We start from the raw sequence: 13684 nt of genomic DNA, 5'->3' as shown, positions 1-13684 counted from the left end.
TTTGTATCATCCTCTGTATTAGGTCCAGCATGCTACACAAAGACCAAACTCCCAGTGTTTACCTCAGCTCTAGTTTTTGCTAGAGGTTGGGCCACTGTCACATCGTGTTTCGGCAAGCGCAAGTCCCTTGAAAAAGGAGGGACCTGTTGGTGAGATGCACCTGTTGAATAATAATCAGACCATTTCACCAAAGGGCAAAACCAGATGGGTTGAAATTATTTGTTTTTTTCTCTCCAGTTGAGGCACAGACTTGCCTTTTTTAAAGCTTTGGTAGAATAGATTTCTTGCATGAATTATTTACAGGAATCATGCCTATAGCTTCTGTTTAAATCTTAGTAAGAATTTGCTCTTTGTCTCAATGAGGATGGCGCTCTTCCAGCCTCAGGGGCCTCACTAGATAACCTGGCGGTAAACTCAATGACAGTAAGACATTACATAACTGAGTGTGTCTGCACCTGTGCCACGCATGTCCCTCTTGTTATCCATTTGTTATGTAGCTGGCTTACAGTGTTACATCATAAACCTTGATTTTGAGCAAGAGCTCAGTTTAATCTGGCTGAATTAATCTTTGTTTAATTTCTGTGGTAGCATGCACAACAGTGTGTGTGTGTGTGACTGAACACGGGCCTTTCAGGTTGATTGTTTTTATTATTTTGCCAGGAATGGGATTATTCTGTAAATCCTGAGGTTGGCGAGGTTTATGTTTTCTATTCCTTCAGGCGGAAAGAATGATTTAGAAGGAGTGAAACGAGCCCAAAGAAAATCCATTCAGATTAGGTGATATATTCAGTTCTCGCGTTCTAGTAGCCCAGCCGTAAATATTTTGCATGTAGCTGCCTTGATAGGCCTTGCATCCTGAACTGTTATAACTCACTCTCTATCCAGCTCACATTTACCCCATCTTCAAGTGTCATCGTCACTTAGCTATGAAGGGTCAGGCAGACCAGATGGGCAGAATGACCTCTTCTCGTTCGTAATGGTTCTAAATGTCACGATATTAGTTCCCCCTCCTTAAGGGTGCTCCAGCCCTTTCACTAAAGACTTTATTCTATGCACCTGCTCCCTATTCCCAGCCCACCTTAAAAGCCAGGCGCTGACGCTCTTCCGGGCTCTGCATCTGATTTCCATATCGTGCGAGTCCGGGACCAGGAAGCGCCTGGTCCCGTTAAGGTTTTAATCTCGGTTCCCGTTCCTGTTCCCCGTCCGCCGGTTCCGACCCGGCCTTCGTGGTTTTTTAATTCTTGCTCTGATGGATCTCCTGGTTTTGGACTTACCCTTGCGTTTTGGATTTTCCCTAAGGACTACTCTCAGATTGTTCGCCTCGGCCACACCTCCCCCGTGCACCAGCGCACCTTGGACACGCCCCCCTGTCTTCAGCCCCGTTTTCCTGCATGACGTTTCCCCAGTGTTTCCCCTCTCCGTCGGACTGTGTCGTCCGCATAGGGTCCGGAAAGAACTGTTCGTTACACTAAAGTTCTTGGGATCACACTGTGCTGTTGGATATTTAAATCTGCAAACAGTGCAACATTCGTGCATGTTGCAAAGTCCTCCAGTTGTGTCATTGTCCCTTTTCCATTCAGTGGGATTTTAAAGGTCTTCATTGCTGTTTTGCCATTTCAAGGAGAGAAGGGAATGCAGAAACAATAATAATAAAGAAGAGGTACTTTTGCTTGTTCATTAATGCTCTGGCACACCAAGATAGGTAAAAGCAGAGGTCCAGCACTCTTACACAGCTGTAGGCAGACGTGTGGATCGACTGTGTTTCTCTAACCCTACTACTTGCTCTTTAGGCACCAGAGCTCAGTGAAGTCTCTTTAAAGAGACACTAATTTCTCTAATTAAGTTTTCCGTTCTTCCCATTGCAGTTTAGTTTTTATGTTAATAACAAATAACATGAGATAGCTGTGGCTGTAGAGAAAATTATGCATTTCTTCTACTTGCTCATGCAAAGTCAGTTATTTCCCTAGTGGTAACAGTAAATGTCTTTGCTGATAGCAGCATTTGAACTATAAAAAACGCCTGTAAACCAAAGTAATGAGTGCTGCTTTTTTCTAAATTTAGACTGCTTGGCTTTCTCTGACTGGCCTCAGTAGGATTCTGGAGTTTTATCTGTTACACTGGTCACAGGCCTCATCCACTCAAAATCAGATAACCTGTCCTTGTTGCTCAACACTGGTGGGTGAAACAGAGATCAATATTTTTGTCTTAATGAAATTCCTCCCAATTCATACTTTTTCTTTACCTCCTGAGAGATATGAGTTAAATAGTAACAAAATGCAGGAACATTAAAATCTAATAAAAACAGGTTCCGTTGTAAAGACAAGTGGGTAAATTATTTTAATCCAAAGAGTACTAAGTACCATTAGTACCATTAGGTATCTTATTTCTGCATTACATTGTTGTTTGCAGGATTATATCTTGCAACAATTTTTAATGTAACTCCAGAAATCTTCTGTAAATCTTCTGTATCATATTGATAAGCATTAATTTCTTCATGCTGTTTCCTACTGTAGCTTCTGAGTAACTTTACAAGCTTACAAAGAATTTAATATGCAATAAAATATCCTTGCCAGGAAGAAGGATCAGCCAACATTCTGGCTAGTTCAACAAAGCCATGAACATTAAAGAGTTTTAAAAAAGTGGTGGGGTATTTAAAGCATGACATAAATGTAGAAAACGTAAAAGGTTATACACCTGTACTTGCAACTCTGAAGGAGTGGGTGGATTGATGCATTTTCCTGTCCCTCATTGTTGGAGATGTGATCAGAGGTAAGGGAAGTGCTCAGTTTTCTCCAGAGTCTCCTGTGAGTCTGAATCAAGGGAGTTAGGCACTGCTTCTCGACTGCCTGCTGATGGCAGACCAGAGTGCTCTGAGTATCAGTCTCAGTATCTTCTATGCGTCAGTATGACATGCCTGAAAATCTGCTAGAGAACTGCATCAGAGGTCAAGGTGGTCTTTGCTCTGCATCAGAAGTACCTTACATTTGCCGGTGGTCAGGCGTAGATCCCTAGCAAGGAATATCTAAAATAGTGATAACTCAAAAATAAGCCTTGCTTGAAAGTGGGTTTTGTGATGACCCCATCGCTGAGAATCCCTACTTATATGTCATCGTGGAGCATGCTAAGATTAGGGACCCATTCTGGCATCCCTTCTTCAACAGGATCTCCACGGAGCTTTACGGTTGACTTTTTTGAGACTGGAGAGAGGTTTATTTTTGTTCAACACATTTTTCAGAAGGCAGAAAAAGTCGACAGGCAAAATTAGAGAGGTTTCCTCAAAACACCAGTAACAGCAGCACAGGAGAAGTGCTGTTCAACCTTTTTTTTCCTAGTTTTAGAAGTCTCTTGGTCTCTACTCTCTTAGTAGCGGCAGCTAAAACCGTCTCATAAAGCACACTGAATTTTACCACCCCAATCAAACAAGCGAGACGGAAAATATGCACCTCAGGTTTTCTGCGAGGTACATATACAACACGAGCTGTGTTCCATTAGGAACGCATGCTGTAACAGGCCGCTGGAGGAAAGGAAATCATTCCCCCCTCAATGGTGCATTAAACTGCTCCGTCTCTCTCACATCCATGGCTTGTTCAGTTTACAAAATGCAGTGAACAGTAATCCTGCCCTGTTCTGAAGATTTACCCCGTAAACAGCGCCTCGTTGGGTAATGATGTGCTTAGGATCAGATGCTTCAGGGCTTCCAGACAGCGTTCAGTGTGTTTCCGAAAAGGAGCCTTAAGAACCAGCAATTGTAAACATCATTTGCAATAAACCTCCCGAAGCTGTTAGCAAGAACAAAATCACATTTTACATTTCAAAATGCCGTGGGTACACAGCTATGATAAACTCAGAGCTTTTACGGTACTTGTTTTCTGCACTTACTCGACTGGCTCTGTCAAGGCTCCCTTGATAATGTCATATTTATGTGACGTTAAATTCTTTGTAATGACTTTCTAATTTTGGTGGGGGCCATTGATGAAAATGATTGGACTCACTAATAGGAGTATCATTTTTTTTTCTTATACTTGTTAAATGGTTTAACGTTCGTGTTGTTGCTTTTTTTTATTACCAGCAGCATCGTATGATCTCATGATTGTCTTGAGCAAGAACGGTGAAGCGTAACTAGAAGAGATTTGAACTAACTGTGCCACATGCTGTTTTACTTCATTTCTGTGCGTTGCTGTTCACTGCTTAATGCATTAGTCTTGGTTCCTTAACTGAGCACCAGTGTCTTGTGTTCTGTTGAGCTTGCTGTATAACAACTGTCATACTTGAAACATTGTTAACAACTAAGTAGCTATGTTTAATATTCTGCAGCCTTTTAAAGTGGTGATGGCAAGGAACGATCTGTCAAATGTTATTTTTTTTTAATCATTTTGATTGTTAAACATCCAAAAATTCCTACAAACAGTTCTTGGTTTGACAGTGAATTAGCTAACAGTTATTAGATCCCATTATGTAATGACTGAAACAGATACAGACATCATTTTTTATTTAATAAACAAGACTATGAACTGATAAAAGAGGCCTCCGAATAAATGAACAATGTACACTAATCAATAGAGCTTTTCTTAGAATAGAAAAGACACTATGTAACTGTCGCTGCCCTTGAAGTCATTTAAGTTCAAAGGTCATTAATTGACAGCTTCTGATAATGTAATAAAATAAACCTGATATTTCAGCAGCTGTTCCTTTCAAGAGCGTACATAATACATTTCCTAATAAAACCATTTTCTTCTCGGAGTATCGGGGTGCCAGGTTATTTAGTCATTACACAGCTTTTGGCAAGTATGATCTCCACATTTTCCAGGAACAGCTGAAGGTGTATTTTAGTTGGGATCTCTGGTTGCCGCAAGCCTCGAAACCAGGATAAGCCCAGAATTGATAAGTGTCACGATCGTCATCCCTCCTCTTCAAGGGCGCTCTGACCCTTTCCTATTTGAGTTTGTTACGTTCACCTGTCCCCTATTGAGTCTGCCAATTTTTAAGCCTGGTGCTCTCGCCATTCCTGGCCCTGCATTGGAAGATGGAGGCCTCGATGCCTGCCTACCATCAAGTCACCCTACGTCCGCAGCTTGAGGGCTTAGGCTTCCGATCAGCGTTCTGACCCAGCTGAGTCTGGGGCTCGGAACGCCTGGCCTCGTCATTCTGTTTTTAACCTCCTGCTCCTCTTCTGGATCCCGCTCCGGATTGGAACCCTGTCTCGTCTTGGATGGATCACCCGGTTTTGGGATTTTAGACTGTGCCTGGATTTCCCTGGACTTGTTTCCCTGTGCTCCCTCCTTTCACCTGATCACTGACGGCACCGCCCCCTGTTCGCCATCCCTTCCTTTCCTAACTGTGTTTTCCCCGTAGCCCTTTTCCAGTCACTTCCGGATTATACCGTCTGCACACGGTCCTAAACTACGCTTCATGGGAGTCAGGACCGGCTCCCGTGACAATAAGCCATTGTACAGCATGTGGCTCAAATTGAATTACCTACATGTTGTATAGGGTGATGGGATAGTTATCTTTGCCAAGTTAGAAAATGAGTTTAGTTTGGAATAAAACTGGTGTTCTTCTACACCCAAGATCTTCAGAACATCTATATCAAATATATAAACCACCCTGCTTTTAATCTACACCTGTGGCTGGAAGGTTGCTGGTTCAAGTCCCGTGGCTGGCAGAGGAATCCTACTCCGTTGGGCTCCTGAGCAAGGCCCTTCACCCCAGCTGCTCCAGGGGCGCTGTATAAATGGCTGAGCCTGTGCTCTGACCCCCACCTTCTCTCCCTGTCTGTGTGTCTCATGGAGAACAAGCTGGGATCTGCGAAAAGACAAATTCCTAATGCAAGAAATTGTATATGGCCAATAAAGTGATCTGATCTGATCTGATCTGATCTCTTAGTCATTCACACAAAATGGAAGATGTTTCAAAAGCAAACTACTAGGTGAACCATCCACTTTATTCAAACTAAAGGCAGAGTTTTACTTATAGACTATTTCTGTAACAGGTTTATACTTTTGTAACAGGAAACATGGGTTTTAAAGTATGGATGAGCTTGTCATATGGCCTGGCTCATTCACGAGGAGATCTTTAATATATATATATATTTATAATACCAATAGATTACTATTATATCATCAAAGTTACCCTGTTAGTGGTGCTTTTGCAAAGCCACAGTAAATCCACGCATCTATACATCTGGAGCACAGAAGACCCAATGTAACTCAGCCTTGTGTGATCATTTCTTAATCCACTCCTCTCAGAGTCTCCTGGGTAATCCTGGAAAAGCATGTTCCTTCTCTTCACAGCGACTCTTTGCCTACCCAACACTTGGCTGCAAAATCATTCATCGTCTTTAAATTTTGTTTTTTTGTAGTCACATTCACAAGATGCATATGAAAATTCTCTAAGAAATAAACACAGAAAAAGATCATTAGCAAAATATTAAATCAAGGTTTTGGTTTTAAACTATTCGAAGGAACAGTATTGCACATCTACAAAAATCTCTTTTTGTACTTAAAAATGGTTACTGGAAGGGCCATCTTTCAGAGAAACGTGTTTTTTTTTTAATTGGAACTACAATTATCACCTTTATTCAGACACCTTCTTTTTAATTCAGAAGCTTGTGATAAATAAAGAATTATGACGGAATACTAGAGATCATTACTATAGGCCATTGTTGTGGACATTTTTCTCTTTTTGAAATATTCTTTGGAACTTTCCTGTTTCTACAAGTTTTTGTATACGGTTGTAGACTCCTATAATCATATTAGGCAGGTTGTTTTTCTACAATTCATGCTTATCACAGCTTCCATAAGTAGGTGATCTTTTTAGGTTTGCATAGGAAGACTCCTCATTTACTGGAGACATGGTATGTTGGATCAAAAATTGTAGTTAATCGTCATAATTGAGTTTTTTAGTAATAAAGGCTAGATTTACTTTAAGTTTAATGCTTAACTTTGCATTTAATGTCTTTTTTTCAAAGCTGCTGAAGACAGCATTAACTGACTATAGCTTTGGACTGTTCCAGTCTGGTAATTAACCCATTAACCAATTATTAATTCCAAACAACTAAAGTGCCTCCAAAAATGAGTTTTGGCTGTCGGGTGACTTTTGGATAGAGTTTCTGTCAAAAACAGGTAATCTCTCAGGCAGAGATCCCCTTACTCTTGGCTCAGTCAAATTCAAACTTCTTTTTAGTCCACTGCAAAGCCTGCAGATTTACCAGGTTGTCTTGAAACCTTTTGTCACTTCCACTGCTTCAGTATCCCTGAAACTGGTACAATTTACAGGTGTCGCTTTTAAAAAATAAATAATGCAAACCGGAAAATATCCTAAGCGCTATTTGTTCTAATTGGTTCAAATAGTGTCTTCCAAGGGTAGGTGATCTTCTGTCATGTAACAAGTCTTATAATTTCCGTCTTATAACAAGCGTTGGTTATAAAACTATTTAGACTCTCAAACATTCATCTACAAGGTTCATGATGGGTAGTTACCTATTAGGCAAACAACATTTCCAATTAATGGTGATAAAGAAAAAAGAAATCCAATTCACCAAAACACGTTTGCAAAAAAAATGCAATGGAATATCTTCATTCAAGTTTTTATGTTTTATTCATTTCATATAACCAATAATTTGCAAGATTTTCTGCAGAGTTCATGTATTCCGGTTGTGCGAAACATGCTGATGTGAATCCATATACTAACAACGTTAAATATATATTTAAAAAAGCGAAGACATTTCACCATCAGAAAATTCCTTTTTGAGAGGAGAATAGATATGAGTGCGTTAAAAAAAAAACGTGGCCTCATTAAGGGTCAGTCTATTAGAGGTTCAAGCCCCTTTTACACAAGGATCTTTTTTGATCCAAGAAGAAAAAAATCAGAAGCAAATTCTAAAGGTGCGGATGAAAGCTAAAAGCCATTAAAGAGTGGGGACATACTGTATGAGGAATGCATTTCAGATCAATTAGACGAATGGACGGAACTCTACTGCAAAAGAAAAGGAAGCCGAGGGGATGGTTTGGGGCTTACACCTTTCTGAATTTATCTTTCTAGCTCTAGAGAGAAAAATATCAATGAGGCAAAGCAGAGAAGAGCTGATTAAGCGAGGTGTGCTGAAGGAAATTTTTGAAAAAGGTAAGTGAGAAGGTTTTAATATTCTTTTAAGGCACTTGCTGTCTCTCCGTGACTTACGCACCCTTGTTTATGGTCTTGTGTATGAAGTGCAGACGTGTTCATATCATATTCATAAAGCTTTTTTCCACCATGACAGGTTAACCACAGAATTGTAAAGCTGGAGAAAGGGATGTCTATTGTGTCAAAATTAAATTAAAGGTTGAAATGGCCCGAGGTTTCAAATATCATGCAGATATATCACGTAGAAATAAAATAAGCATTAGAAGATGTCTGCTGGGCTATCAGTGTCTTTGTGGATTAAGTCACGTCCCTTCATTCTCTTTTCTGTTCTACACTTAAAAGGTTCAGTTCCTTTCATGTGTCTGTTCCTCTGAACATGCGTTTGGACTGATCAGGAGCACGGTGACCAAAATGTGCTCATATTTGATTGAGGTCTTTACATTGGATTGTACAATTTAACATAGCATCCTATGATTTAAATTCTAGACTGTTAACTGTGCATACTAATTTTCAATTTGCATTTTTGTAGATATACAGTGTCATCTATTTGCATCTCACTATCTTAGTTCTCTGAGACAGTGGTCTCAGAGAACTGCAAAATAATTTTCAATGATTTTCCTCATTAAATGCTGTTAACAGACTCTTAACATACTGTATACACCATATATAGAAATATGAACCATATATGAAGCTACATATATATATAAACCATCACATATGAACAATAAGGTTAATTGAATAACCGTATATCAATACTCAAATACATTGCAACATCTGTGAGAAAACCACCATCTTGGCTGAAGACACATGCCCTGTGGTGGAGATTTGAGCCAACATGGCTGCCTGGTAATTGGGAAAAAATGGAAAATGATGCACAGCTGGTCTGAATGAGTAATTGGCAGTCAGAGGGAGTGAAATTCCACATGAGGGAAAGGAGCTGTCGGAATGAGCTCTGTGTGGAATTAGCCACTCCTCTGGGCTAATTAAGAGGCTTATAAGAACAGCCAAGAGGAAAAAGGTCTTAGTTTGTGTTTCGGTCCCTGCCTGGAAGGGGTGAGGGTGAGTAAGGGAGAGGATGAGGGATGAGGGATGAGGGATGAGGGATGAGGGATGAGGGATGAGGGAGGGAGTTCTCATTAGCAATCTATTGGGCTGGCTTACGGGTCTGTGGGACTCACTGAGGAAGTGATGCTCGAGAAAACACTGCATCACAGGTGGCAGCCAGCAGTGCTGTCGGTGGCCTGTTCGCCAGGCTCAATGGGCCTGAAGTGTGGGGGGGGGAGTGGGGCCGCGTACCTCCTCTCCACAGCCAAGAGAGAGAGAACTCAACCTGCACCAGCGGATGCTGACGCCTCTAGAGCTGCTCAGCAGTATGACAGACCCTGGCTTCGTGAATTTTATGGAGGAGGATGCTTGAAAGAAAGGGAACAAGCAGTAAGACATACAGTACAAGAGTACAACTGTTTTGATTTGTCAGGTGCACAGGGATACTGATTTTAAAAACAGGCTACAGCATACCCATGCTCTGCGTTGAAGGGTGATGTACACAATTCTAAAGCAGGGAGTTACAGTGTGGTATACCGTATGTCCTTAGCAGTCTTTCACCATATTACACTCTTAACCGTATTTCTGCGTTGCCTCTTATCCCTGACATTTTTCTTATGAAACGTTATCTTATTGTCTTAATCCTGTCAGCTTTCTGGTAGTTTGAGAAAGTTTCCCAAATAAAATGGATGCAATATATTGCTCTTCTTGAGCAATTCTATCAATCTCTTCAACAAAATGTGGTTTCTGCCTTTTTCTGCCCACTTTTGCCATTGACTGCATCTTTGCTTGCTCAGTCTGCGGTGTATGGGCCTGGTTTTACTCATTAGCCTGCTGCACTAGTGGAAAGCCACAGTCTCAAAAGTTGAACTGAAACCTCCTCCGGCTCATTCATCGTATTTGAGTGCTGTGGTAGGGCTGATTGGGTGAAAGACTGGAATGCTACATTCTGATTGGCTGAAACAGCAATATGGGCGTATGAGGAATGCTGCATTCTGATTGGCTAACCAATTGGAGTACTCCACATACCCTGTAGAAGACAAGAGGTTGGCTTGTTTCTATAGAGAGCTAAGGATCACAGCTGAACTCCAGTTTATTTAAAATTGTGATGGCAACCCCACAATTGAAGTTGTCAGTGGACTGATAAGCTATATAGAGAGAGCACATGTACAGTATATAGACATCAAGATGCCTCTATCACACAGTACCAGTGACTCTGAATTATACAACGATGCATTGCCAATAGAGTTACCCTCTGTTAGAGATTTGCTTGACTGGTGATCTGTGGATGCATCATAGAGTGGCCACATCAGTTCTGATTACTTTGCAAAATAATGTAATGTCTCAGATACAAGTCAAAGCTGTAAATGTATGCATGCTTATACTTACTATATACAAAATATTATTTACATTACCTCCAGATTATTATTTAATACATGTATATCTGTATTTCCATCATTTTATTCCTGTTAAAATATTTAGTTTAACAAGTTTTAGTGCCAAAGAATTATTGGATTAATTCTTTTGAATTCATTCTGTGGATATTTCATGATGGGATTTTTATCCCTCTTTCTTTTTAAAAATTCTTAAACGATAAAGTTCTAGAGCTTTGAGTGTCATGGAGCGATTGTTTGCTTGGATTTTGATGTCTGGGGAAGGGTTTCTACGACACTGAGGTGATTAAAGCTGAAACTTGGAAAACAACTTTGTCTTTTGTATTGATTGAGCTGTACTCCGTGGGATGAGATGAAAGAATTTGACTCACTTGGCTACAGAGAAGAGCAGTTGTTAGCATTTACCACACTTCCAGGTTGTATTGATTGGTCCTAATGAAAAGAAAACAGGTTTTAAATGACAATAGCACTGAACAGAAGCTGTACCTTGAGTGCCAGATAATACACAGCATCATTAATGCACTCGTTTTAAATCTTTCAAGTAAACCCGATCCAATTAAATAAATATCGAGCAGTTCTAAATCTAGGGTCACCAGCAACAGAAGCGGACCTTTTCACTCCAAGACAAGAAGCTTTATATTTAAATTTAAATTTTTTGATAGTATGGTATTGCTTAAATAATGAACCCTGTCTAATAGGGTTTGTGGTAGGTCTGCTTTAGGCTTTATTATGCTTTTAATATTTTACCTTTCAACTTGAACAGCAAGATTCCTAATAATTACAGGAGTGAGCTTATTACTCCCGTTCCAAAACCTATCTCCAGATAACCTATCTCTGGATCAGTGGTTCCATTGCTGGATAATGCTGCCGACACCAAGGAAATGTGTTCATTATTGAAGAAAGTACTCTATAGAATCTGAAACAGGGTGATGGTAAAAAATAAAAAATCAATTGTCTGTGGTGGTTATAGTCAGCTAACAAAATAAAACACAGGGGTACAAAAGCTGGACAGTCACTCGTCTTTTGTGTGCATGTGGTATAGCAAGCACTGGTGTCTTAAAAAAGAGTGAATTCTTCTTTCTTTCTCTGTGGCTCAGAGGTTTGTTATATATAATCAAAAACAATATATATTCAGTAAATATAGTTTGACATTTAATCAGTATATAGGATGCATATGAAATCCACCTTTGAGAAGGATACTTCTCTATCTGTTATGTGTGTCTTTGTAGGTGATGAATAGTCTCATTGTTGCCAAAATGCCCTTGACCCCATCTTCACACCATGTGCACTTCCTGCACATTTTAGAAAAGGTTACAGGCAACATCTCTTCTTTGAGGTGATCGAAAGGCTTCACAAATGCCCTGCACTGATTTTTTTAAATTCAAAACAGCAGACAGTGGTAGGTAAGAATTATGCCGTTTGTGCATACCAATTATCTGATCTGGTGCAATAAGAAAAATGCCTCTAACTGGTTCTCACAGTTATTTTAATTAGATTTTTAAAGCTCTCTTTTTAAGTTATAAGATCATGAGTTCCAGTCTCAAAAGTTGTGTCTAGGATCCTCATACAAATGATTTTTCATTATGTCAAAGAATGTGTAACAGACAGCCTGTGTTTCAAGGAAACATAATGTTAATAGATGGGATCAGGGAACAGCAATTAGCTGTAGTGGAATCTAATCCACATTTTTCAGACTACCTGTTGGAGAATAATAATTACTGACTGTGCATAATTCCCTTCATCAGTAAATTTTCTAATGAATTATTTAATTATATTATCACTAGTTTTTGGAGATGGTTTTCACTAGCACAAAAATAATTGTTGAATTATTTTGAATAATAAGCTCTGAATGTCAGAATTAGTCAGTACATTGGGTTCTACAAATGCACAATGGCTTTTCCTTAAAGGCTTTTCTTTTAATAATTGTTTTTCTTCGTTGGTACATTTTAATAAAATAAAAATTATTGTACTTTTACATTTTTAAATATTTTAGATTTACATTTGTTATATAAAACGTATTTTCTTCTGATACTTCTACAGTTAATTTTTCTACATATTATTTGCAAACATAAACTTTTCTGAGCTGCACACTCTTGATATGCATGCTATGAAAATTAAGCCATTCAGGTGTGACACTTGAGAAGTAATCTTTAGAAACCATTTTTTTCACCAGTCTATCAAAGGTACAGTTTTTTCACATTTCATTTATGTTAAAAGAAATGTAGAAAATTAAGTGTTTGGAAATAGTGAGTTGTTTGGGTATTTTTAGAAGAGATCTTTAGTCTGATGATAGCTTTCCTTAGCAATCTCATGTAACGTATTCTCTGTACAGTGCTGTAAAAGTCTACTTTAGAAAACAGTTTTTTAAACCAACACCTACTGTATATAATCTTTTGTTTGAGGTATTTTGATATATTTAAATTAATTTGAGTTTTCTGTAATGTTTAAGAAAATACCAGTGCAGGTTTCTCATTATTACCACTACTGCATTCCAAGTAATAGGCAAGTCTCAAATAGATGCCTACAGTGGTTCCGGTCCTCTGCAGTCTCGATAGGGAATTGTTGCATCTGCGCACTAGTTCTCTTTTTAATGCAAAATGTCTCGTAGCCCATTTGCTGGGTCAGTATTTAAAGCTCATGGTTGATCATGGGATAGGTACCATGTTAGAGACGTATGTTGTGATTTTTACTATAAATTATTAATGGGCATGAAGGCAGAAAGTCAGCAAAATAAGTGAATGGAAGGACGTACTTTACATATGGTTACTGGCAAGACAAACTCGTTTGGTCCATTTAGCCCATTTGGTTGTTAGCAGCTAATTGATCCAACGATCTAGTTCAGTAGCTTCCTGAAAGAAAACAGGGTGTCGGCGTGAACAGCATGGCTGGGCAGCCTGATCCACACTCCCACTCTGTGGGTAAAGAAGTGTCTTCTGATCTCAGGCTTAAATGCTCTCCCATGTACTTTCCCCTGGTGGCCTCTGGTTTGAGCATTTGTGTTAGGTTTTTTCCCCGCTGTATTTCTTTCCTTTCGAGGTAAAAGACATACAGTAGCCTCCCTTACTGTGTAGTGATGTTATGGGCATTACACCATGGTGAATCTCATTGTAGGAACTTGTTTTCAG

The 13684-nt window shown here is 39.4% G+C and overlaps 1 protein-coding gene across 6 annotated transcripts in view; it reads left to right on the top strand.

Moving 5' to 3' along the window:
- Positions 1-13684, top strand: part of phactr1 (phosphatase and actin regulator 1) — a 125687-nt gene that overhangs the window by 70298 nt on the left and 41705 nt on the right. For 4 of the 6 annotated variants that reach the window (XM_015354759.2, XM_015354758.2, XM_015354756.2 and 1 more), the window contains one exon: positions 8041-8121. The exons of the other annotated variants lie outside the window; for them this stretch is intronic. In XM_015354759.2, the coding sequence (XP_015210245.1) occupies positions 8041-8121 (81 nt within the window). The remainder of the gene's footprint in view (positions 1-8040; positions 8122-13684) is intronic. 6 annotated transcript variants of the gene reach the window in all.

The sequence above is a fragment of the Lepisosteus oculatus genome, chromosome 6 (assembly GCF_040954835.1).
Source record: "Lepisosteus oculatus isolate fLepOcu1 chromosome 6, fLepOcu1.hap2, whole genome shotgun sequence".
In the NCBI taxonomy this organism is placed as follows: Eukaryota; Metazoa; Chordata; class Actinopteri; order Semionotiformes; family Lepisosteidae; genus Lepisosteus; species Lepisosteus oculatus.
This window is presented reverse-complemented; position numbering and strand designations above follow the sequence as displayed.